The sequence below is a fragment of the Sceloporus occidentalis genome, unplaced genomic scaffold, assembly GCF_023333645.1.
Source record: "Sceloporus occidentalis isolate IW3139 unplaced genomic scaffold, rSceOcc1.0.p SCAF_169, whole genome shotgun sequence".
NCBI classification, from domain to species: domain Eukaryota; kingdom Metazoa; phylum Chordata; class Lepidosauria; order Squamata; family Phrynosomatidae; genus Sceloporus; species Sceloporus occidentalis.
This window is the reverse complement of record NW_028317149.1, coordinates 1,369,495-1,396,557: the sequence shown is the minus strand read 5'-3', so window position 1 is coordinate 1,396,557 and position 27,063 is coordinate 1,369,495. Positions and strand designations below refer to the sequence as shown.

The 27,063-nt window shown below is 40.4% G+C and overlaps 1 protein-coding gene across 1 annotated transcript; it reads left to right on the top strand.

Annotated features, from left to right (window-relative positions):
* Window positions 1-2,833: 2,833 nt before the first annotated feature.
* On the top strand, window positions 2,834-11,791 carry LOC149279387 (hepatoma-derived growth factor-related protein 2-like). Its single transcript, XM_089501284.1, has 16 exons — window positions 2,834-2,905; window positions 3,543-3,619; window positions 4,052-4,193; window positions 4,413-4,580; window positions 4,703-4,795; window positions 5,180-5,242; window positions 5,329-5,464; window positions 6,129-6,204; window positions 6,484-6,844; window positions 8,127-8,215; window positions 8,302-8,369; window positions 8,453-8,523; window positions 9,650-9,751; window positions 9,850-9,991; window positions 10,361-10,475; window positions 11,728-11,791. The coding sequence occupies exons 1-16, from the start codon at window positions 2,834-2,836 to the stop codon at window positions 11,789-11,791; spliced, it is 1,839 nt and encodes a 612-aa protein (XP_089357410.1).
* The last annotated feature ends 15,272 nt before the right edge of the window (window positions 11,792-27,063 follow it).

The following is a 27,063-nucleotide window of genomic DNA, read 5'->3' as shown; positions in this document are numbered from 1 at the left end:
GGGGCGAGTGGTTCTTATCTGCCATCACGTTCTATGTTTCTATTATATGGAAAAAAAATATGTTTTATTTGATAATGCTAAATATATTTACCTATATTTCCCTTTGTCCAAACTAAGAGTAGTCCAAATACTTTGCTGAAGGGCTGCGCTCTGTAGGTTAGGTGCCTAGCAGAAGCCTTCACCCCTTCCTCTGTATAGTATACTCCTCAAATAAATGCTCAGTACTTCAAATTATGTAGAAAGGAGGCATTACCGTAATTGCAAAACAAGTAGGAATGTTTCAACTCACAGGAGTCTTTATCAAGCTATAGTAGCAGTGTTTTAATATGCACCAATACGCATGTGGCAGAGACTGTTCACCAATCAATTTACGCGACAATGTTTTATAATAATGGATACCATCAGCATCTCATAATAATACATTATACAAATTGCAACAATGTGTGAAATATTACAAAAAAATCAATTGAACATTCCATACTAATACACTTTACGGACAATAAAAATTTGGTGCATAGATATATTATCATAGCATCCAGGCCCAGAGGCTCACTCCTAGCCGCGATGACGGCACACGCTCACGGACTAGGCCACATTCCCAGCCTCGTGTAGCTTGCACGGGGGCGTGTTCAGCACTGTTGGTGACTCCAACTAGGGGCAGAAGGTAACTAGTCATGAGTGGTGGAGCTTTAGCTTTTGACTCTATATATAAATATATATATATATATATATATATACACCCCTGCTCTCACCTCAGTCAATGCTTGTGTGGCTCCAAGCTGAGGTGTCTGTCTGAGTGTTGACTAGGTTGACCCAGTTTGAAATCCCAACTTTTGACCTTGGCTTGACTTTGGACATCCCTAGCTTTCTCCCGTCCCACAACTTCCTTGGCTTGCTTGACCCCAGTGAACCTGTGCTGCCTGCCTCAATACTCTATCGATATATGATAGTATATTTTTGCACCGAATTTTGCGTTTTTAAAAGTTTGTACCCTTCGTGACCAAGGCTGTTTTAAAGCTTCTGCTGTGTTTGTGTTTAGATGTCATTTTCTTCTTTCACATTTACTATACCCACACAAACTACATATTTTTCAGGACAAGAAAGACTTTCTTTAGATACCATTATTGTTATTACAAGATTTTTTTTAATAAAATGTATCCCATTATTATTACTATAAAAAGTAGCGTTTTGCTATTTCGAAACTATTTTTTACAAATCTGGTAATTCTGCCCCTATGTGCTTTTTGGGACATCTTTGAAGCTGATATAATTTACTTCATAAAACCATATATTTTTGAAAACTAGACACCTCAGCTATTTCAGTTGCTGGTATTTTAAGGTTTTCCCTGCACTAATGTAAAACAGTTTTCAAAATGTCAAAAAATGTCAGCCTGTCAAAACTCATAGTAGTCATTTTTTGTGCTTTTTTCACACACATTCTCTACAACAATATGTGCTCAGCAACATCTCAGTACAGTGATACCAGCCATGCAAAGGATTGTTGCATTGTTTGTCGGCTAAAAGGCCACATTTTGGAAATGTGCATATTTCAACTTTGACATCTGGTCACCTGTGTCCCATTTAGAAAATCTTTGAAGCCGGCCAATTCAATTTACCCCCATCAAACCATATATTTTTGAAAACTAGACAACCCAGTGTATTTCAAATGGTGATATTTTAACACTTTCCATGCTAGGATTTTTGCAGGTAGGCTGTTTCAGGGCAGAGATGGCACAGGCAGACTAATTAGGGGGCAGAGGTGGCACAGGCATTCTGATTATAGGAGAAGAGGGGGCACAGGTAGGCTGTTTCAGGGCAGAGGTGGCGCATGCAGGCTGATAGAGAGGCAAAGGTGGGACAGACAGGCTGCTAAAGGGGCAGAGGTGGAACAGGCAGGCTGTTTCAGGTGTAGAGGTAGCACAGGCAGGTTGCTTAAGGGTCAGAAGTGGCACAGGCAGCTTGCTAAAGGGGCAGAGTTAGCAGGGCAGGCTGCTTCAGGGCCAGAGTTGGCACAGGCAGGCTGCTTCAGGGCCAGAGTTGGTACAGGCAGGCTGCTTCAGGGCCAGAGTTGGCACAGGCAGGGGGGTGCCACATTCAGCATCCGATGCCAAATACTCTAGGTACACCCCTGATAAAAAAAAAAAACATTTGCCGTTTTCGTTGCTACTATAGCTTGACAAAGACTCTTGTTGAGTTATAACATTGCCACTTGTGTTGCAATAAACACCTCCACTCTGCATAATTTGTAGTGCTGGGCCTTTATTTAGAGAGCAAACTAAGAGTAGGCCATTTACAGCACTCGTCAATATGTGTTGTCATCTTCAGATGGTGGCACCACCTACCTTGACAAGTTAACGTCAAATGCCGTCGTGGATCTACACGTCTGAGGTTGTTATACTCTAGAATATACTATCTGCAAAGGACAAGATCAATAAACATGGCACTCCTTTGCATTGTTTTTCCTGTCCACCTATAAACAATATAATCCAATAAGCTATCACAGAACAAAGTAAACTAGCCATATGTACACAAGACAAGAAACTTTCCTCTACAAAATACTCGATTCATCTTCCAGTACGAATGTTTACATCAGGACGACACGCCCCCGTCGCCAGATTAATCGACGCGCTATTACGCCTGTCACGTGAGGTCATACTTGGCCACATGGCCTTGAAGACCATCCCCCCTGAATGCCGCAAATAATGAGCGACTGTGTGCTGGAAGAGGGCTGTTTTTTGGACCAATCGAAAGCTGGGGGTGGGACTTCCGGTGGCGCTAGCTATCTGACCAGATAGTGTGTACCGGGAAACGGTCGACGAAGCTGAGTGTCAGTCATGCCGCACAACTTCAAACCGGGAGACCTGGTTTTCGCCAAGATGAAGGGATACCCTCACTGGCCGGCACGGGTCAGTAAGTCTAGTCCCGGAAACGAAACGAAACGGACCCGGTGGGGGAGGGAATGATGGGCATTAAAAAAGTAAGCCGTTTACCACTGAAAGACTAAGAGAAAAAAGTGATAGAAAACCGCAATGGGCAGAGGAGTCTTATCCTTACGCCTCGGGGGTTATTGAGAGGTGTAACGGATAAGTGTCGAGATTGTATACGGTTCAGTCGTTCGTATTAAAATACGAGGGCAAAACGGGGTGTAAATAAAAGTTCTCCAGCACCGGAGAGGACGTGTTTCTTATTTTACCCTGCTCAGACCTTGTGGATATGAACCGTCAGTAAAACGACTCCATTATATTTCACAGAGAACTGTAGCCTATTAACCCTTTTTACAATGAAAGGTCATGAGCCGGGCCCTCATAAGACCACCGTTCTTGCAATGAACTTTGTATGAAAAAGTATGCAAGCTCTCTGATAGGGTCCTCCATTCCCATTGAATCTATATGTGGAAGCTTTTTTTGTAGTTAAATTGTACAGCGCCGCAGAGTATGTTGGCACTATACAGATTTGTCCGTGTGTGATGTAACTGCTGCTCTGGAATATGGCGTTTCCCATCTACAAAAGGTCTTAAATGTTTCTTTGACCTTCTGTCCTTAGATTGATGATGTTGCTGATGGGGCAGTCAAACCCCCACCCAACAAGTACCCTATTTTCTTCTATGGTACCCACGAGACGTAAGTATGCATGGTTTCATAGAGCGTTTGTAGCCGATGGTTAATTCTAGTTGAAGAATTGTAGGTGTTCTAGTTAGACATATTTGCTTTTGGGATGTTTTGCTACTTTTAGACACGGCGCAGTCATTCTTAATTTATTAGCTTTAAGACGCATCATGGGCAGTTTATTAAGTAATTTTGCTTATTTATCAGTTTGGATTATAAGTCTTTGTTTTTAAAATTTGAAATGCATAAAGGTTAATATTTTTAAATACATAGCTGTTTTTGCTTTAATATAATGCACCTACAGTGCTAGAGGTTGTACGTGACATTTCCAATGGAATGATGGCATGAATGCTGGATAGCTATACTAGTATATCTTCACACCTAATATATATAATATCTAATATTATTTCTAATATCCTCACACCCAATTCTATGTTTGCTTGTTAGAGCATTTCTTGGCCCCAAGGATCTTTTTTTGTATGAAAAATATAAGGATAAATATGGGAAACCAAACAAGAGGAAGGGATTCAATGAAGGACTATGGGAAATACAGAGTAATCCTCATGCCAGCTATAGCATGCCCCGTCCGGTGAGTGCTTTTCTTGCAGTATGTGTTTATTTTTCAGCTGGCAACCTTTCCATCCCTTAAGTATCCTTAGACTTTGTCTTAGTTTGTGAACTCTGGTTTTGTCATGTTTTTTGACTGTATGCATTGTAGGAGGTGCTCTGTAAATTGTGTGCTGTATATAAATAAAAGGTTCTAAAAATATACTGGCAACTCACCTTCATATTCTTTGCATGGTTCCAGTTAGTTAGCTCATCTGATAGTGATGTGCCAGATGAGCAGGCAACAGCTGGGACAGAGTCTGGATTAGAGGAATCTGTGCCGGCCCTCCCTCCACCTAACGAGGCAACATCTAGTGAGGAAGAGGGTAGCGATTTTGGGGGAGTGAAAAGAAAAGGACCAATTGTCAAGGTAATCCTGGGAAATATTGCATCTATTTATAACTACAGTCAACCTTCACATGGCATTGCTTTGACCCCCTCTCACCCATCATGCCCATTTTCTTGCTGTTCTTTTTGTCTCGTACTCAGCAGGATCCCAAAGCAAAGCGTGTAAAACATTCATCCAGTGAACAGGATCCAGACAGTGCTTCTACCTCTGAAGAAGAGAACTCTGACAGTGACCAGGTGAGATTTTCCATGTGAAAGTGGTGGACCCATTCGCATTCATAGCATACACTGAAGCGGATACTCTGTAACCCTTGCAGTGCTGCATATTGTTTATGGTGCCTATTACTAAGTATAAGAGATCGAAATACTAACAAATTACTTTTATAAATATATAGCCTAAGTATGTCCATTAGAGTCAAAAGAGGGCAAATAACAAGATAGCTGTGAATAGGTTAAAAGTGCAGATCAATATTAACAAAAGTGTTACCTAAGATTATTAATGTTCTCTACATAGTGGTTACAGTCTGGTAACTAAATCATTGTATTACATCAACCTGGAACATTCTTCGTGAAATCTGAGCTACTACGCATCAGAAACACTAATTAGTTATTTCTCCTCAGGATTTTAACCCAGAAAAAAACAAAACACAGAGGAAGACAGGACCCGGAGGAAGAAAAAGCAAGGTTTGAACTCATATGAGCGTTGGTTGGGGTGCATTGTGTCATTTCTATTTTCTTTTTCTTGCTAACACAAAGATATATTTACCCAGGCAGCAGTAAATTCTGGGTCTGACTCAAAATCTGACTCTGAAGATGAAGGGAAGGATGATGTGAAAATGCCATCATCATCTTCGTCTTCTGATTCTGAAAAACCTGTGAGGAAGACTCCAAGAGGCCGTAAACCAGGTAGGTGCAGGAAGACTTTAGAAGAAGAGCAAATGCTATGAAAAATACCCCATATCTTATATTAGAGGTTGTCTTATAATCAGACCTCAAATAGAGGTCTGACTACAAGACTAAGATCCAGATCCCCCGCAGAACTGCAGGGGACCTGGATCCTACTCTCTGCGATGCACGCAGACAACCTCCACTGCTACCCGACACTTCCGCCGGAGCTTCTATGACGGAGCACTGTCGTGACCTTCTGATGCTCAGTCATAGAATCCCTGGCACGAGGCCCAGATAGCAGCAGAGGTTGTCATCGCGTGGGCGTCCACCTGCTGCCCCCACTTGACACCAGGGAGTCTGGATCACAGGGGACAAGTCTAGGGATGCATCATACCGGGGACATATCGGGTTGTATAAGGCATATCAGGGGGGCAGTTTGGCAAATAGGGAGGAATAAGGCATATCCGGGGGTATAGGACATATCAGGGGGGCAGAGTGGCATATTGGGGGTTATAAGGCATATCTTGGGGGCAGTGGCATATGGGGGTATAAGGGTATATCTGGGGGGGCAGAGTAGCAAACCATGGGGCAGGTAAATGCCCCATGCATAACTGGGGGGCAGTTTGGAAAATAAAAGGAAAAAAAAGGGAAATAAAAAATACCTTTTTTTTTTTTTTGGTAGTTGAAAAATCTGCATCAAAGCCTCGTGGCAGAGTCCGAAAAACAGAGACTCCCCCAGACAGCTCTAGCAGTGACAGGTAAAATCCTCAGCTTCTGTGTTGCTTAAATCACTCGTAAGCCAGTGTGGTGGTTTTTTTCTACCATACTTGTGCATCAGTGCATGTTTATCTCTGATATTATGACTCAAAGGACTTCTGAAAAATCATCAAATCAAGCACAGTTAAGTAAGTTATACCTAATTGAAAGAGTTGGTTGTATACCTTCCCTTTCCTGCAGAGACCATATGTACTGTTCATGTTATGCTCAGTTTGGAAATAAACTGCTGGTGACCTGACCTCGCTGCTCTATATTTATAGTGACAGTTCCCCAGACCGGGTTAGTGAATGGAAGAAGCGAGATGAGGAAAGGCGGAGTGCGCTGGAAGAGCGTAGGAGAAAGGAACAGGAGGAGCAGTTGCGCCGACTACGTGAGGAGGAAAAGGAGGAGGATGAGAGAAAAAAGAGAGAGAAAATAGAAAAGGGGGACAAAGGTAAAACTGACAGTGACAGCAGCAAAAGCGATGATGAAGATTTTAAGCAAGAAAATACATTTACATCTTCTGACTCTGAAAATGAGAAAAAATCCACAAAGGAATCCAAAACTAGTCCAGGAGATGGGAAGAAAGCCCCAAAGAAGGAAAAAGACAGAATGGCCTCAGATTCAGACAGTGACAAGAAGGTGGGTGAAGTTATGTCTATCATGCATGCTTGCAAATTTTAACTTGTAATTAACATTTAATGCACAGTTCCTATATATTTGTTCAGTATGATTTAACAGATTTTTTTGTTGGGACTAAATTGGGTGATGGCAATTCCATAAAAAAAAAAAAAATCTTATTCTCTGAGCCTCTTCAACTGTTGGGATCATTCTCAATATCCATGTGCTCCTTTAATGTCAATACAGTGTGTTAGTGACCATGCCCCTACATGTACGTGGTAGCATTATTTGCCGTTCATCATTCAGCGGCATCGCAGTTTTCCTGGAAGCCTCACAAGTGAGGCTATCCAGGCAAACAAAAAAAAATGTTTTTCTGACCTTCCGATCGCTGTAATTCACGGCGATCGGCGGTTTAAACAGACCAGTGATGCAAAAAGACCAGTGATGCAAAATGCTACTGGTACTTACTGCCCTGTAACGTGCAGAAAAAAGCAAAAAAAATATTTGGTATTTGTAAACTCAGGACAAGTAGTAGTATTTTTTATAGTCTTTTGTCCCAAAATGTACTACGAGTAAGAAAGTCTTGTCATTAAGGGGTTAAGTAGCTGAGGGTACAAAAATAAAGACCCTTGATTTGAACAAAGCAAGAGGAATACAATAATAAGCTATGTAAACACCTGCCTGCCTGCAAGGTTCAACATGTAATTTAGGGAATTCAAAGGGGAACCTTTGAAAGACCTCAGGACTGTTTGTGGACTTGTTGGGAATGCAGAGCAAAACTGTTATCCTTAAAGAAGGATGGTTAGGCGAGTACAGGAGTAGTGGTGCACCAGTCCACCTCTGAAGTATACATCACAGCATTTAAATAAGCCAGAGGTGATTTATAACCAAAGGAATGTTTAAGAAAGAAATTGAGAAGTAGTTTGGGATGGATCTATCATGCTTTTGGGGTCGTTTGGCAGGCAGTAGAAACTCGGGAACCTAATGTCCCACAGTAAGGCTTCAAAGAAAAAAAAATGAATGCTGGGGACCTATCAATTGCCTTTACAGTCCCTGAAATTGAAAAAATATTAAAAATCTCAAACATATTGTGTCTGTAAGATGACCTATGGCTGTGTCTCTACTAGAAGCATCTTGCAAGGAAGAATTGGAAAAAACCTAAACTAAAAGAAATACATTTAGCCGACAACAGATGCTGTCACTTCTGCATACAAATATTATTTGTAAAGCAAATGTTTCACTGTGTGGCATTATTACACGCAAATAGACCGACATGGTATTATTATGCTATTAATATTTTTAGATTAAGAAGACTGTTAAAAAGACACCAGCTTCACAGTCTGCGAAAAAAACAACTGAGAAGGAAAAACGTGGAGACCGACCAAGAGGAAGGTAAGAAGAGAGTTATAGTAGTTGATAGATAGAACTTTTTGTGGATGTAGGTACAAGTTATTACATTAAAAAACTCAATTTCCCAGGCCTCCCAAGACTGATAAGGGAAGAAAGAAACCAGAAACAATAAATGACCGGAATACACAGAAGAAAGGTAAGTAATTTTATAGGCTGCGTGTATTATGTCTGAATATTGTGAAAAGGCAAATGAGGTGTCATGGTATAATCTTTCTACAGAGCCTACAGTAGAAGAAAAACTCCAGAAGCTCCACAGCGAGATCAAGTTTGCATTGAAAGTGGACAATCCTGTAAGTGAAACATTTACTCCATACACTGATAATTTCACTTGGACTGATCTCTCATTTTGACAGGCCATTTAAAAAAAAAAAAAGTACTTAAAACAAACAGAGGCTGGTTATTGCAGCAACATGAAAACATGTATATGATGATCTGGTAAGCACTACCGTTGTGACCTCTGTTTCAGCTCTAGATCTTGCTTATGATCTATATGTTACCCACTATTCTACCTGTATGGGTTTAGGTTACTTTCAACTACATAATGTTTGAGGCATGTACTATAGGTGTAAGTCTCTGATAATGAGCAGCCACTACTAAGTCCTAGAGTTTCCCCACAGGCCCAAAGGGATTGGCCAAGCACTTAAAATGCAGACAACATAGGTGTATACTCCGACTCACCTCGTACAAGGTACGCCGGGGTGCTTCTGCTCTACACTCGAGTGCAAGATTTTCATACAAGAATTGTTATGCCCACTCCTACTTTTTCATTGTACTGTGAAAATTACACTATATGACCAAAAGTATGTGGCCACCCTCCTGATTGAGCTTAGGTGTTTCAATCACACTCCTTGTTCACAGCTGTTTAAAATCAAATGCATAGGCAAACATTGAAAGTAGAATAGCCCTGCTAGGTCTGCCCTGATCCACTGCAAGTGCTGTTATTGTGAGAATGGAAATAACACACTGCCTTTCTACACATCCACCCATTTAAGCACACACCTGCCCACACATATACAGATACACTGCCCTTACACACACCTGCCCATAAACACACAAACATACATTGCACTTATACCCCTTTCTCATCCTTCCTATGGCCCTGTCTAGGAGTAACAACTCGACTGCTAAAGTGCGTAGCGCATACACATAGCCTTTCCTCTATAGCATCAGTCCCTACAGTTCCAAACTGCCTCTGGAAGCAACATCAGTACAAGCACTGTGTGCCAAGAGCATCATAAAATGGGTTTCCATGGCCCAGTGGCTGCATACAAAGCCAAAGATCACTATGTCGACATTCTTGTTGTCGTATAGCGTTTCCTTTGTGAATATTTATGTGTAGCACAGTGATAGTGATAAAAAGCTTTCATAGCTTTTATTTGTACACCTCTTTAAAAAAAACAAATGTCTTTTACCTAGGACATACAGAAATGTCTGAATGCTCTGGAGGAGCTTGGTGGTCTCCAGGTGACTTCTCATATATTGCAGAAGAATACAGATTTGGTTGCCACGCTGAAAAAGGTGAGTTGCATATCTCTGCACCAGAGAGGACATCGGCACTTGCATCATGGATTTTTTCTATTCACTCCAATTCCACATTCTCGCTACCTCCTTCTCAGATACGCCGGTACAAGGCCAATCAATCTGTAATGGACAAGGCTACTGAAGTATACAGTCGAATCAAGGCTCGTATTCTGGGTCCCAAATCTGAGTCTCAACTGAAAGACAGCCAGAAAGATAACATCGGGGAAAAAGATAAAGGTGAGGCAATGCATAGCAAGGGACCTATAAACAGCAATCTCCCATAGGATAGTATGGGTACTAGTTGATCTCAGAAATTTCAAAACCTATTATATTTAAAACTTTAATAGGATTTTGCAGCAGACTGTTATAATGATGGCATCCTTCATTAAGAAATTTTTACTCTAAGGGTAAATTGTTAATAATATTGGGTGCTATGGGCACTTAATGGAAAAATGTTTGAGAAACAGGATTGTAGATATCTGTGTGTTTATTTATAGGTCTCATGGATTTTGTTGTGTTGTGTCTAACCTTCATAGATTGGTCTTCAGATATGTATAGTATACGTAGAAATACCTCTCTTTTATTATCCTAATTACCAAATTTTAGAAACGCCAGTGAATGGAGACTCTACATCCCAAGCAAATGAGGGTAGTGTTGATAAGGAAAGTGAAGAACGTAACCAAGAGTGTGAAACAAGTGATCATGGAAAGGAAGAAGATGGGTGAGAAGGATACCACTATTCCTAAGCTGTCATGCTTACAACTAGTATCATTTTACATTGGGTTCTTGTTGTAGCTCATACAAAATGTTGCTTTACATACATTCAGAAGCCTTACGGTACATGAATAGCCTTGTAGGGAGATCTAACATATTTGCTGATTTCTGCTCCTGTATTTCCCTATTCCAGATACAAATCACTAATTGAGTAGATGTACATAGTATACATTTGTAATGTACAATCTATTGTGTTTTCTTTAGCCTTTCATGCAATATATGGGGGTATACACACAAATTAATTGCCCTGGTTCATCAAACTTTCTTGCTTTAAAACCTAAGCATGCAGTAAATCCTTTTGATTTCAAGATCTGTTATGTCAGATTAAGCCTAATCGGCTGTAAGACTGTCCTTGCTATTGAAAGTTTTCTGCTTTCGTGACTGATGCACACCATAACTACTACTACTACTCTAAATTCACACTGGCAGTACTATTGGACGGTCTGACCGGTGAGTTTATACCAGACAAAATTGCAAGGGGCCTAATGATGTTGATGTGCAGATTTTGTTCTGTTGTGAACCACGTACAGTGGTAATGGTGAGGTTCTGGTGTATCCAACAGCAAGAGTATCCGTTTTTTAGCGTAGGTGACTCTTTTTCAGGACACTTATGCTGAATTCCATTACAAGGATGAACAATGTTGAGGGAGATTGTAGACCCTGCCTTTGGTGTGACTGATGTCTGCAGGCTAGATTGGATCAACACTGAAAAATATCCAACTGCAGGAGTATGTGTGGCAGAAATTGTAGACCCCTTAGGGAAGAGCACATCTACTAATGTTCCACCTCTTGAAGCTCTAGCGGCTACCACAGAAGAGGCAAAATGACAAAAATGTAACTGTCCATGGGAGATGCCTTAGAGGGGTCACAGGCTTTATATCGCATCCTACACATCCCCTGGAGCTTTTTAGGAGCAGTTAGGGCTGATGTAGCTTTCTTGTCTGGTAGCACAATGGTTTTGGTGGACTGTAGAGACTGTTATGTCAGTTTAACTAAAATATAGTCGATTTCTTGGCCACCATTACACATCAGGTTGACCTTTCTTATCACACACACACCACAAACTCTGGAGTTACTTCTTATGTTATCTTTCAATGTAATGTATTATTTCTTGTGCCTCTTAAAATAATGCTGTTTTCTCAACTGGTGAAAATAAATTAGCTGTTCATTTTTGACAAAGTTTGTTTTTGCCTTTAACAGTACTAATCTCACAGACGAAACTAGTAATGCTGGCCTGATCCCTGCTGAGACTTCTGGAAGTTGAGGGGCTGTGACACATAGGATTCTACTCCATTATTGCTGAAGACTGTCTTTGTCAGAAGTCCATTTCAAGGGTTGCATCTACTGTGTCCCCCTATGCTCTTAGTGATGTTTGGTTATTTTTTGTTTTGTTTTTCCTAGTTTATTTCTTGTGACATGAAATGAGTATAAAAAGTTTTTATAGATAATCTGTGTATTTTGTCGTCTTTGGGGGGAGGGGTATCTTACACTGGGTTGTTTCTGTCCAAAGAACTGTATCTAGCCACATTCTCTAAAAATCAAATTGATTTAAGTAATCTGTATTCTATTGGTGGGAATTTGAAATGGTTAAAACCAGACAGAGACTCAGAGCTTGGTGTTTCTTACAGCTCGTTTTGTTTGTTTAGAGTGGTCCAAAACATAACGTCCATTTTATCTAGAGTTTAAAAATTTGTTTATATATTGTGGTATCTTTTAACACCCTACTTAGAAGATTTTAGGATATTTGTAATAATATGTATGCCTATTTGTTGTGAGCCCTACTAGTGTGGGTTATTTATGTAATTTTCTAGTTAGCAGACCCGGCTTCACCTTCTGTGCATTTAAATATAGTTTTTACTTATAAACCCCTATTGTAAACTGTTGTGGAATGTGTTTTGGCGCTATGTAAATAAAAGATGCCGTCGTAGCGCAAAACGTGGTGGACCATCTCTCACTTATGTTAGACGGGTATACGTTGGAAGTAAACCAAACCTTGGAAGCTCAGAAATGGAAAGCATTACGGAACGGCTGAAAGAGGCAGAATAAAGAATTATATGGCAGACAACTTCTCCACCAAATCTACACGATGATATTCCAAGTGAAACTGGTGTAAACCTACAACATAATGACAAAATGAAAGATCTGGGAACGAGAAACTAATGCACCTTATAGGCCTCTCACAAACCCACTCTAAAGGCTATATGTGTATGTATAAGTGTGTATCTTTATATATACATGTTTATTAGGAAGCCCATGTGTGTGTATGTGTATATATATATATAATTATATTATATATATTATATTATATATATATACCGTATTGGCTTGGATATAGGCCGCCCCCGTATATAGGCCGCACCCTAAAAGTGTGGTGCTTTTTTAAAGAAAGTTTTTTTTTCTTTAAAAAAGCACCAAAAAAACATGCTGCCACTCTGTCTCTCCCCCCCCCGATATATGCTGCCACTCTGCCCCCCCCCCCCTGACATTACCAGAGGAGACTCCCGGGTGTCAGCTGATGTGCCGGCACCGGAAGTTGTATACGCGTATTGCGTAGATGTCCCCCGCCGGGAGTCTCCTCTGGTAAGTCTTGGGGGCAGAGGTAAAACGCATCGTGCGGACGGTCAACGGCTGCGGCGATGCGGGTAAACAACCGCCACAGCCGGTGACCAACCGAACGATGCGCTTAGACAACCTCCCTTGCCAGCACCCCCCCCCCCCCCCCCGTGGAAAGTGCTGGCAGGGGAGGCTGCCTAAGCGTATCAGGGAGTAGGATGCAGGTCCCCTGCACCGCTGCGGGGGATCTGTATCCGAACCCTGCCTGTCCCGGGCGTCAGACCCTGAATATAGGCCGCACCCCCACTTTAAAGACTTAAAGTGGGGGGAAAAAGTGCGGCCTATATTCGAGCCAATACGGTATATATATTATATTATATTTTATATAAAATATATATATTATATATTATATAATATATATTATATATATATATATTATATATAAAGTCCAAAATTAACAATTGCACACCAATTTCCACTTTTTTAGCCCGGTGCCAAGTAGCTGCAACAGCAAATCATAAAACATCCAAAAATAGTTACCGGCACTCCAGGGACTTCTTTAAATAATCATTCAAGAAACTGCAGTTTTCTAATCAACGTTTCAGTCTGTTTATTAGACTTTTATCAGGACATATGTATATACGAAAATACTCGTTAGTTGCAGCCCTACGGATAGCCTCCAATTATATATATATATATATATATATATATATAAAATAAATATATATATTTTATATATATATATATATATATATAATTGGAGGCTATCCATAGGGCTGCAACTAACGAGTATTTTCGTAATCGATTAGCTGGCAGATTGTTTTTTTCGATTAATTAAATACAAAATATGATTCTTTTTGTTTAAAATAATTTCATGAACTAACTGGGTGTTAAAAACAAACAGAATAAAAAACTTAATGTGTCATTGTACTCGTTGTGCACACAATTCTTTTTTCTCAATTCTTTTATTAACAATAGAAGAGAGTTGCACTGTATCGGTAAGTAATGAGGCAAAAATGCAATACACTTACAATGTTACATACTCAAATACAGTAGAGTACAAGTGGAGTACCCACATTACAACACATAAAGAATATCTGTGCACACAACAATTTGATCTCTTTATCACAATGGCATTTCTCTAATTGCCTTCTTATTTTACTATGACATAATAATAAAAGCTATATTTTAAAGACCTGAATCCTCCAGGTTGCGGGAGCGGGGTCTTGACACATCCTGCTCCCTGCCCATTTTCCCTTTAAATGGGGGTATTTCCTGCTGGCATCAGTGGGAACGCCCCCAACATCAGTGGGAACTCTCTCTGACGTCAATGGGCAGTCCTGGCCGTGTCCTGCAAGGGAAGGCTCCAGGTAGCCAGAGTGAAGAAGTTCCCAGGTATGTCCGTCATAGAGCAGACGTTCAACTGGCTGCCAGAGAGGAGGATTCTGGTCCCCTGCAGCGCTGCAGGTGGACCTGAATCCTTGCCCTGCTGCTTGCCCACAGCATGGCTAAATGGGGGGAAAAAAAACACCTGCCCAGCGCCCGGAACTGCATGTCCCAGGCGTCGGGCGATACAGGTTGTGCATCCCTGCATTACATTTTTAGGATATATAATTAGGTAAAAAAACTCCTGTTTATTTAACATCAATATTTGTTGTACTATTCACTAATTTAAATATTAATTCTAATTTATTGCAATATTACTAAGTTAAAAATTTGTTAAGCTATTATGATCAGGTCTCTAATATAATTGTGGTTCTTAAATGTAACTATGTTTCTTAGATTACTAATTTATTCTAATTAGTCATGTTCACTGCCTTACTTAAACTATTCCTCCATAGATTTATACTTTCTTTGCTAATCTGTTTTTAACATATTTGTCATTCTCGTGTTTTGTCTGTTTATCTCTATCTGTATTATGAATTGAGCTTATTTATTTAATTAGTAACTAATAGGTGAGCTTACACTGTTAAATGTCTATATAAATTATAGTTAGTGAAACGAATGGTTGATTGATCTTTTTATTAGCACTTTAAATACTGAGTCATTTACATTTTGTGCCATACGCCTTAGGAAGCCCTATTGGTGAAATGCATTGGGTGAACGGAGTTAGTCCCATATGTTGTGACGTATAGACTGAGACCTGCTATTGCTTGCGTGACCTGGTCTTGCTGAGAGCCTGCTTGTTGGTTGGATGTGCCAGCCAGGGTGAACTGCTCTGCATCCTCTAGCCAGCAAATGCAGAAACACACGTGCATGCGCCAGCCTGGAGGTCAATTACACTCTCATAAGTGCAAATCTATACATCCAAAGTGGGACCATACACCAGAAAGAAGTCTCATACGCAAGATAATTGCTCCATACATACTGAAGCGGAGCCAGCCTTGTGAGGAATTTTTAATAATTCAATAAATAATATTTTTACCCTACGGATTTACACTGTTGCATCTTCATTTTTTCTCTTTTGTTACTCCCTTCGTAGAGCCATAAACCGTAAGAGGGAAACATCAATCGAATCTCCCTAAGAACCTTTGTTGATTTTTTTGGGACCAGTTGTCTTGGACAATTCCTATGAACTGAGTTAATATTAGATTGGACTTTGCTGAACTTAAGTATCTTTGTATCTATTAATCAATAATTTATATCTTCTTTATTAAACCTTTCTATATATTCAATGCATATTTTGCACACAGTCACTTTTGATATTATACATTGTTTTTCCATAGATCTTGATATATATATATATATATATATATACACATATGTATGTATATACATATGTATGTATATAGACAGATCAGCACAAATCTATTTGCACATATTTATAATTTTTTATATAACTTATTTGGACACCTTATTTATTGCCATATGTTTATATTATATTGATTGCATATTGCACTTTAAGCTAGAGCAGGACATATTTCTTTATTACGGTATATATATTTAAGAGTTAGACTTTTGGTGGATCTCCTGTCTTTGCTACTTACACAAGGAGCTCATTACTATATTTTTCTTTTTTTTTTGCACTTGCCAGAACCCATCACTAACATGTCATTTGAAATTTAAAGAACAGGTATGGAGTATTTGGTAAAATATAATAGTAATGTAATATGTTTAACCCAAGCCCATTACACACCAGCCTGCTGAACAGACCACTTGGCCATAAATGAAGAAGGTAATGTATTACAGGAGGTGTGGGGAGGCAAATGACAGTTACATATAGAGTAAAACTTCAGTTATACCCAGAAACTGACTCGGGTAATTGAGGGAAACTGTCATATTTGTGGACAAAAACCAGCAGAAAATATGGGACTACACCTTTAAAATCATCTAGGACAGTTAGCATCGGTATTGAGGCAATGCTGTTATGTCACAATGGCATGCACTGGTGGTAACTGATGCAACATTTCATCAACCCCAAGACACATCTGAGACTTCACCAGCACAAGACCTGCAGCTTTAATGCAGCCTCTCAATCCAGAAGTTAAAGGTAAGTTATTCTTAAAAACTATGTGTTTGCCTCTTAACCCCTTAATGACAAGACTGTTTGTAACTCGTAGTAGACTTTGGGACACAGGCTTTTTAAACATTTTTCCAGTGTTGCTGTTTAGCTGTAATTTTATTCAATCTCATTTAGTGCACCCACACACATTATATATTGTAATTATTTTTCAGGACAAGCAGGGCTTTCTTTAGATACCATTTTTTTATCATATCATCTAATTTACTATAGAAAATGTATAACATATGGTTTTCTAAGTCTTATTTGAAAAATCTTTTCCTCATCTGCAAAATCTAATGAAAAAACCTGCTAAATAGATTCTACTATTTGTCCTGAGTTTAGAAATACCCAATGTTTTTATGTTTTTGGGGGTTTTTTTGCAAGTTATTGGACCATAAATGCAAGTAGCCTTTTGCTATTTCAAAACCATTTTCCCCCCAAATCTGGTCATTCTGCAGTGCTTGGGGCATCTTTGAAGCCGGCCAATTAAATTTACCCCATCGAAACCATATATTTTTGAAACCTGGCCACCTCAGGGTATTTCAAATGCTGGTATTTTAACTCTTTCCATGCACTAATTCTACCACCAGCCTTTGTCAAACTTTATGGTAGTCATTTTTTTTTTCTCACACCCATTGTACTTCAGGTATGAATTTACCGCTCCTGGTATATGCCGCAGCCAAACACCCCCCAATATGTGTTCAGCAACATCTCCTGAGCACAGTGCATGTGTTTGGTGTGTGTGACTAAAAGGCTACATTTGGGAGGTATGCATTTTTCAAATTTGAATTTTCACATGTTAAAAATTCTGCCCTCATGTCCTATTTGGGATATCTTTGAACCCGGCCAATTCAAGTTACCCATTAAATCATATATTTTTGAAAAATATGCACCCCTGGCAATTTCAAATGCTGGTATTTCACTGGTAATAGAGGGAAATGGAAGAAGATGGAATAGGAGCAGGAATGGAAAAAGAGGAAATAGGAACTAACTGAAATAGAAGGGAAATGGGAAAAGGGGAAAATAGGGGTGGGAATTGGAAGAAGAGGAAAATGAGGGAGTGCAAGCAAATGGGAAAAGGGAAATGGGGAGAGGGAATGCAAGAAGAGGGAAATGGAGGGAAGGAATGACAGAAAATGGAAAGACAAAGTAAATGAAATGGAAGTGAAATGAAGGAAAAAGGAGCTGAAGAATATATAAATGGGGAGAGGGAATAGAAGAAGAAGAGGAAACTGGGGAAGGGAATAAAAGAAGAGAAACGGGAAGAATAATGGAAGAAGAGAAGAATAAAAGAAGAGCAGGATAAAATGGAGGAAGGAATGCCACAAGAGGGAAATTGGGCAAGGGAATGACACAAGAGGGAAACAAAAAATAAGTGACTGAAAGGGAAGAAGAGGAACATACCTGAAGAAGATGGAAATGTAAGAATAAGGACAAGAAGAGAGGAAAATGGAAGAAGAGGGAATAGGAGCTGGAAAGGAAGAAAAGGAAATAGGAGATATATGAAATGGAAGAGAAAGTGGGGCAGGAATTAGAAGAAAATGGAAATGGGGAGGGAAATGGAAGAGGAGGGAAATGGGAGAGGAAATGCAAGAAAGGGAAAAAGGGGGATGTAAGAAAAGAGAAACGGAAAAGGGAATGCAAGAAGAGGAATATGGGTAAAATGCAAGAAGAGGGAATGGGAAGGGAATGCAAGAAGTGGGAAATTAAAGAAGATAAAATGGAAGGGAAATGGAAGAAGAGAAATGGGTGGAAGGTCCCAACGAAAAAGATAAAAATTAGGGGAGGGAATGCAAGAAGAGGAAAATATGGGGGGATGCAAGAAAAGGAAAATGGGGGGATGCAAGAAGAAGAAAATGGGGAGGGAATGGAAGAAGAGAAAAATGGGGGAGGGAATAAAAGAAGATTTAACTGGGCTTGCAAGAAAAGGGAAATATATAACAGAGGGTGGTTATTAATGGTACATACTCTGAGTGGGTGACTGTTGCTAGTGGGGTACCACAGGGGTCAGTTTTGGGTCCTATTCTTTTTAATATATTTATTAATGACCTTGTAGAGGGATTGCATAGTAAAGTATCAATCTTTGCAGACGATACTAAGCTCTGTAACGTGGTTAACACAATAGAGGACAGCGCACGATTACAAATGGATCTGCATAGGTTGGAGGCTTGGGCTGGGATGTGGCAGATGAGGTTCAACACAGATAAATGTAAGGTTATGCACATGGGGAAGAAAAATCCAGGCTGGGAATATGTATTAAATGGGAAAACACTGGGGACGACTGACATGGAAAAGGACTTAGGAGTTTTAGTTAACAGTAAATTTACCTGTAGCGACCAGTGTCAGGCAGCTGCTGCTAAGGCAAATAAAATCATGGGGTGCATCAAAAGGGGCATAGATGCCCACGAGAAGGAAATAATTCTACCCCTGTACAAGTCACTAGTCAGACCACACATGGAATACTGTGTACAGTACTGGGCACCAGTGTACAAGAAAGATATAGTGGAGCTGGAGAGGGTTCAAAGACGGGCAACCAGAGTAATAAGGGGAATGGGAGGACTACAGTACCCAGAAAGATTATCAGAATTGGGGTTATTTAGTTTGGAAAAAAGACGGCTTAGGGGGGACTTAATAACTATGTATAAATATATAAGGGGACAGTACAGAGATCACTCCCAGGACCTATTTATACCCAGGACTGTATCTATAACAAGGGGACATCCTCTACGGCTGGAGGAAAGAAGGTTTCTACACCAGCACAGACGGGGGTTCTTTACAGTAAGAGCGGTGAGATTATGGAACTCTCTGCCAGAGGAAGTGGTGATGGTAAACTCAATAAGAGTTCAAAAGGAGCCTGGACGTGTTTCTTGAAAGCAATAATATTACAAGTTATGGATATTAGATTAATAGGGACAGAACGTTGATCCAGGGATTTATTCTGATTGCCATATTTGGAGTCGGGAAGGAATTTTCCCCCTGGTATGGGGCAATTGGCATCTGCTTCATAAGGGTTTTTTGCCTTCCTCTGGATCAACACAGTAGGGACACAATATGTATATAGGTTGAACTTGATGGACTTTGGTCTTTTTTCAACCTTATGAACTATGTTACTATGTTACTATGTTACTATGTTACTATGTTACTATTGAGGGAATAGAAAGAGATGAAAATGGAAAAAGAGTAAATAGGAGATTACTGAAATGGAAAAAGGGGACATATGGTGGGAACTGGAAGAAGAGCAAAATGGGGAGGGAGTCCAAGAAGGGGAAAATGGAGGAAGGAACGCCAGAAAAGGGAAATTGGGCAAGGGAAGATGTGGTGTAAATGGAATGGAAGAAGAGATAAATTAGGGTACCTGAAGAAGATGGAAATAGGGAGAGGGAATACAAGAAGAGGGAAAAGAAAAGAATATGTAATGGAAGGGAAATGAAAGAACAGGGAAAGGGGGAATGAACTGAAGAAGATGAAAATGGGAGATGCAAGAAGAGGGAAATGGAGAAGAGAATGCAAGAAGAGAAAAATAGTTAAAATGCGAGAAGAGGGAAATGGGTGGAAGGACCTGAAGAAGATGAAAATTAGGGGAATGAGTGAAATAAGTAGAAGATGGGTGGAATGCAAGACGAAGGAAATGTGGGGAGGGAATGACAGAAGAGGAAAATAAAGAAAGTTGAATGAAGGGGAAATGAAAGACGAGGAAAATGGGGGGTGAAAGAAGAGGGAAAATAAAAGAAGATGGAATGGAAAATGGAAGAAGAGGGAAATTAGGGGAGGGAAATGACGGGGAATACAAGAAGAAGAAAATGGGGGGAGGGAATGGAAGAAGAGGGAAATGGGGAGGGAATGAAAGGAAAATGGAAAAAGGGACATGTGGGTGGGAATTGGAAGAATATTGAAATGGGGAGGAAAAAATTAAAGGGAAGAACATGGAAATTGGAGGAGTTACTTGAAGTAGATGAAAATGAAGGATGGAAGAAGAGGGAAAAGGGGTTCAAGAAGAGGGAATGGGAAGGGAATGGAAAGAGAGAAAAATGGAAGAAGAGGGAATATGAGCTGGGAAGGAAGAAAAGGAAATAGGAGATATCTGAAATGGAAGAGAAAGTGGGGCAGGAATTAGAAGAAAATGGAAATGGGGAGGGAAATGGAAGAGGAGGAAAATGGGAGAGGAAATGCAAAAAGGGGGAAAGGGGAAAGGGAAATGGAAGAAGAGAAATGGGTGGAAGGGCCCGAAGAAGATGAAGTTAGGGGAGGGAATGCAAGAAGAGGAAAATGGGGGATGCAAGAAGAAGAAAATGGGGAGGGAATGGAAGAAGAGAAAATGGGGGAGGGAATACAAGAAGATTTAACTGGGCTTGCAAGAAAGGGGAAATATTGAGGGAATAGAAAGAGAGGAAAATGGAAAAAGAGTAAATAGGACATTACTGAAATGGAAAAAAGGGAGCATAGGGTGGGAATTGGAAGAAGAGCAAAATGGGGAGGGAATGCAAGAAGGGGAAAATGGAGGAAGGAACGCCAGAAAAGGGAAATTGGGCAAGGCAAGATGGGGAATACAAGAAGGGGGAAATAGAGGGAGAAAATGAAAAAGGAAAATGGGGGATAGAAGAAAAGAAGGGGAAAAGAAAATGGAATGGAAGGGAAATAAAAGAAGAGGGAAAGGGGGAATAAACTGAAGAAGATGAAAATGGGAGATGCAAGGAGATAGAAATGGGAAGGGGGAATATTAGAGGGAAAGGAAGAGAAGGAAAAGGAAGATAACTGAAATGGATGACAAATGGAACAAGGGGAAAATAGGGGTAGGAATTGGAAGGAAAAGGGAAATTGATAAGGGAATGCAAGAAGAGGAAAATAGGGAGAATGCAAGACAAGGGAAATGCAAAAAGACAGAATGAACAGAAAACAGATGAAGAGGGAAATTGGAAAGGAAATAGATAACTGAAATGGAAGGGAAATGAAAACGGGCAAAATAGGGGTGGGAATTGGAAGAAGATGGAAATGGAGAAAGGAAGAAGAGGAAATTGGGGGAGTGGAAGAAAAGGGAACAAGGAGGAGGAGGTAATGCAAGAAGCGGGGATGCAAGAAGAGGGCAATGAAAGGAGATGGGATGTAAATGAAAGCAAAGAAGAGATGGAAAGGAGGAAACGAGCGGAATGCAAAAACAGGAAAATGGGGAGGGGGTGAAAGAAGAGGGAAATGGAAAATATGAAATGGAAGAAGATGAAAATTGGGAAATGCCAAAAGAGGGAAATGAGGGTGGGAATGCAAGAAGATGGGAATAGGGGAATGAATGCAAGAAGAAGAAAATTAAAGAAGATAGAATGGAAGAGAAATGGGGAGAGGGAATGCAAAAAGAGGCAAAAGGGGGAGGAAAGACAGAAGATGGAAATAAAATAAGATGAAATAGAAGGAAAATGGAGGAAGAGGGAAATTGGGGTAGGATCTGAAGAAGATGAAAAGGAGGGGAGGGAATGCAAGAAGAGGGAAATGGGGGGGTGACAGAAGAAGGAAATAAAAGAAGATGAAATGAAAAATGGAAGAAGAGGGAAATTGGGGGAAGGAATGTAGGAAGAAGAAAATGGGGAAGGGAATTGAAGAAGAGGGAAATTGGGGAATGCAAGAAATGAGGAATAGGGAGGGAATGCAGGAAGAGGAACATGAAAGATGATAGAATGAATAAAATGCAAGAAGAGGAAAATAAGGGAGTGTAAGAAGAGGGAAATTGGGAGAGGGGATGCAAGAAGAGGAGAAATGGGAGAAGGGATGACAGAAAAGGGAAAGAAAAAGAAGATGTAATGGAAAGAAATAGAAGACTGGAGAACTGGGGGAAGGGTCTGAGGAAGATATGAATGTTGAGAGTGAATACAAGAAGAGGAAATTGGGGAAGGGAATGAAATAAGATAGAAATGGGAAGGGAAATGGAAGAAGATGAAAATTGGGAAATGTCAAAAGAGGGAATATGGGGGATGGAATGCAAGAAGATGGCCAATTCAATTTACCCCATCGAAACCATATATTTTTGAAACCTGGCCACCTCAGGGTATTTCAAATGCTGGTATTTTAACTCTTTCCATGCACTAATTCTACCACCAGCCTTTGTCAAACTTTATGGTAGTCATTTTTTTTCTCACACCCATTGTACTTCAGGTATGAATTTACCGCTCCTGGTATATGCCGCAGCCAAACACCCCCCAATATGTGTTCAGCAACATCTCCTGAGCACAGTGCACGTGTTTGGTGGTGTGACTAAAAGGCTACATTTGGGAGGTATGCATTTTTCAAATTCGAATTTTCACTTGTTAAAAATTCTGCCCTCATATCCTATTTGGGATATCTTTGAACCCGGCCAATTCAAGTTACCCATTAAATCATATATTTTTGAAAAATATGCACCCCTGGCAATTTCAAATGCTGGTATTTCACTGGTAATAGAGGGAAATGGAAGAAGATGGAATAGGAGCAGGAATGGAAAAAGAGGAAATAGGAACTAACTGAAATAGAAGGGAAATGGGAAAAGGGGAAAATAGGGGTGGGAATTGGAAGAAGAGGAAAATGAGGGAGTGCAAGAAAATGGGAAAAGGGAAATGGGGAGAGGGAATGCAAGAAGAGGGAAATGGAGGGAAGGAATGACAGAAAATGGAAAGACAAAGTAAATGAAATGGAAGTGAAATGAAGGAAAAAGGAGCTGAAGAATATATAAATGGGGAGAGGGAATAGAAGAAGAGGAAACTGGGGAAGGGAATAAAAGAAGAGAGAAACGGGAAGAATAATGGAAGAAGATGATAATGGGGGGGTGTAAGAAATAGGACTAGGGGAAACAAGAAGAGCAGGATAAAATGGAGGAAGGAATGCCACAAGAGGGAAATTGGGCAAGGGAATGACACAAGAGGGAAACAAAAAATAAGTGACTGAAAGGGAAGAAGAGGAACATACCTGAAGAAGATGGAAATGTAAGAATAAGGACATGAGGGGAGGTAATAGAAGAAGAGGGAAATGGGAGGACTGAATTAAAGAACAGGAAAATAAAAGAAGATGGAAATTGGGGGAAGGAATGGCTGGAAGAAGAAAATGGGGAAGGGAATTGAAGAAGAAGATTGAAGGGATGGAATGGAAGAGAAAATGAGGAAGAGGGAAATGGGGACGGGATGCAAGAAGAAGTAAATGGGGGTGCAACAAGAGGGAAATGGGGAGGGAATGAAAGGGAAATGGAAAAAGGGACATATGGGTGGGAATTGGAAGAATATTGACATGGGGAGGAAATACAAGAAGAGGGAAATTGGGCAAAGGAATACCAGAAGAGGGAAATAAGAGAAGATGGGGTGTAAATGAAAGGGAAGAAGAGGGAAATTGGGGGGTTACTTGAAAAAGATGAAAATGAAAGATGCAAGAAGAGGGAAAAGGGGTTTAAGAAGAGGGAATGGGAAGGGAATGGAAAGAGTGAATGGAAGAAGAGTGAATAGGAGCTGGAAAGGAAGAAAAGGAAATAGGAGATATCTGAAATGGAAGAGAAAGTGGGGGAGGAATTAGAAGAAAATGGAAATGGGGAGGGAAATGGAAGATGAGGGAAATGGGAGAGGAAATGCAAGAAGGGGAAAAGGGGGGATGCAAGAAAAGAGAAACGGAGAAGGGAATGCAAGAAGAGGAATATGGGTAAAATGCAAGAAGAGGGAATGGGGAGGGAATGCAAGAAGTGGGAAATTAAAGAAGATAAAATGGAAGGGAAATGGAAGAAGAGAAATGGGTGGAAGGTCCCGACGCAGAAGATAAAAATTAGGGGAGGGAATGCAAGAAGAGGAAAATGGGGGGATATAAGAAGAAGAAAATGGGGAGAGGAAAATTGGGGGAGTTACTTGAAGAAGATAAAAATGAAAGATGCAAGAAGAGGGAAAAGAAGTAGAAAATGGGAGAATGCAAGAAGAGGCAAATGGGGGGTGAAAGAAGAGGAAAATAAAAGAAGATGGAATGGAAAATGGAAGAAGAGGGAAATGGGGGAGAATACAAGAAGAAGAAAATGAGGGGAGGGAATAGAAGAAGAGGGAAATGGGGACGGGATGCAAGAAGAAGTAAATGGGGGTGCAAGAAGAGGGAAATGGGGCGGGAATAAAAGGGAAATGGAAAAAGGGACATATGGGTGGGAATTGGAAGAATATTGAAATGGGGAGGAAATACAAGAAAAGGGAAATTAGGCAAAGGAATGCCAGAAGAGGGAAATAAAAGAAGATGGGGTGTAAATGAAAGGGAAGAAGAGGAAAATTGGGGGAGTTACTTGAAGAAGAAGAAGAAGAAGATGAAAATGAAGGATGCAAGAAGAGGGAAAAGGGATTGAAGAAGAGGGAATGGGAAGGGAATGGAAAGAGAGGAAAATGGAAGAAGAGGGAATAGGAGCTGGAAAGGAAGAAAAGGAAATAGGAGATATATGAAATGGAAGAGAAAGTGGGGCAGGAATTAGAAGAAAATGGAAAAGGGGATGGAAATGGAAGAGGAGGGAAATGGGAGAGGAAATGCAAGAAGGGGAAAAAGGGGGATGTAAGAAAAGAGAAACGGAAAAGGGAATGCAAGAAGAGGAATATGGGTAAAATGCAAGAAGAGGGAATGGGAAGGGAATGCAAGAAGTGGGAAATTAAAGAAGATAAAATGGAAGGGAAATGGAAGAAGAGAAATGGGTGGAAGGTCCCAACGAAAAAGATAAAAATTAGGGGAGGGAATGCAAGAAGAGGAAAATATGGGGGATGCAAGAAAAGGAAAATGGGGGGATGCAAGAAGAAGAAAATGGGGAGGGGATGGAAGAAGAGAAAAATGGGGGAGGGAATAAAAGAAGATTTAACTGGGCTTGCAAGAAAAGGGAAATATTGAGGGAATAGAAAGAGATGAAAATGGAAAAAGAGTAAATAGGAGATTACTGAAATGGAAAAAGGGGACATATGGTGGGAACTGGAAGAAGAGCAAAATGGGGAGGGAGTCCAAGAAGGGGAAAATGGAGGAAGGAACGCCAGAAAAGGGAAATTGGGCAAGGGAAGATGTGGTGTAAATGGAATGGAAGAAGAGATAAATTAGGGTACCTGAAGAAGATGGAAATAGGGAGAGGGAATACAAGAAGAGGGAAATTGAGGGAGAAAATGAAAAAGGAAAATGGGGATGGAAGAAAAGAAAGGGAAAAGAAAAGAATATGTAATGGAAGGGAAATGAAAGAACAGGGAAAGGGGGAATGAACTGAAGAAGATGAAAATGGGAGATGCAAGAAGAGGGAAATGGAGAAGAGAATGCAAGAAGAGAAAAATAGTTAAAATGCGAGAAGAGGGAAATGGGTGGAAGGACCTGAAGAAGATGAAAATTAGGGGAATGAGTGAAATAAGTAGAAGATGGGTGGAATGCAAGACGAAGGAAATGTGGGGAGGGAATGACAGAAGAGGAAAATAAAGAAAGTTGAATGAAGGGGAAATGAAAGACGAGGAAAATGGGGGGTGAAAGAAGAGGGAAAATAAAAGAAGATGGAATGGAAAATGGAAGAAGAGGGAAATTAGGGGAGGGAAATGACGGGGAATACAAGAAGAAGAAAATGGGGGGAGGGAATGGAAGAAGAGGGAAATGGGGAGGGAATGAAAGGAAAATGGAAAAAGGGACATGTGGGTGGGAATTGGAAGAATATTGAAATGGGGAGGAAAAAATTAAAGGGAAGAACATGGAAATTGGAGGAGTTACTTGAAGTAGATGAAAATGAAGGATGGAAGAAGAGGGAAAAGGGGTTCAAGAAGAGGGAATGGGAAGGGAATGGAAAGAGAGAAAAATGGAAGAAGAGGGAATATGAGCTGGGAAGGAAGAAAAGGAAATAGGAGATATCTGAAATGGAAGAGAAAGTGGGGCAGGAATTAGAAGAAAATGGAAATGGGGAGGGAAATGGAAGAGGAGGAAAATGGGAGAGGAAATGCAAAAAGGGGGAAAGGGGAAAGGGAAATGGAAGAAGAGAAATGGGTGGAAGGGCCCGAAGAAGATGAAGTTAGGGGAGGGAATGCAAGAAGAGGAAAATGGGGGATGCAAGAAGAAGAAAATGGGGAGGGAATGGAAGAAGAGAAAATGGGGGAGGGAATACAAGAAGATTTAACTGGGCTTGCAAGAAAGGGGAAATATTGAGGGAATAGAAAGAGAGGAAAATGGAAAAAGAGTAAATAGGACATTACTGAAATGGAAAAAGGGAGCATAGGGTGGGAATTGGAAGAAGAGCAAAATGGGGAGGGAATGCAAGAAGGGGAAAATGGAGGAAGGAACGCCAGAAAAGGGAAAGTGGGCAAGGCAAGATGGGGAATACAAGAAGGGGGAAATAGAGGGAGAAAATGAAAAAGGAAAATGGGGGATAGAAGAAAAGAAGGGGAAAAGAAAATGGAATGGAAGGGAAATAAAAGAAGAGGGAAAGGGGGAATAAACTGAAGAAGATGAAAATGGGAGATGCAAGAAGATAGAAATGGGAAGGGGGAATATTAGAGGGAAAGGAAGAG

Bases quoted from the DNA above. Each gene is read 5' to 3' on its own strand.
- LOC149279387 (XM_089501284.1), top strand. From the start codon at position 2,834: ATGCCGCACAACTTCAAACCGGGAGACCTGGTTTTCGCCAAGATGAAG. The intron at 9,752-9,849 runs GTGAGTTGCATA...CCTCCTTCTCAG, and splicing joins TGGTTGCCACGCTGAAAAAG to ATACGCCGGTACAAGGCCAA. The intron at 10,476-11,727 runs GTGAGAAGGATA...TGCCTTTAACAG, and splicing joins CATGGAAAGGAAGAAGATGG to TACTAATCTCACAGACGAAA.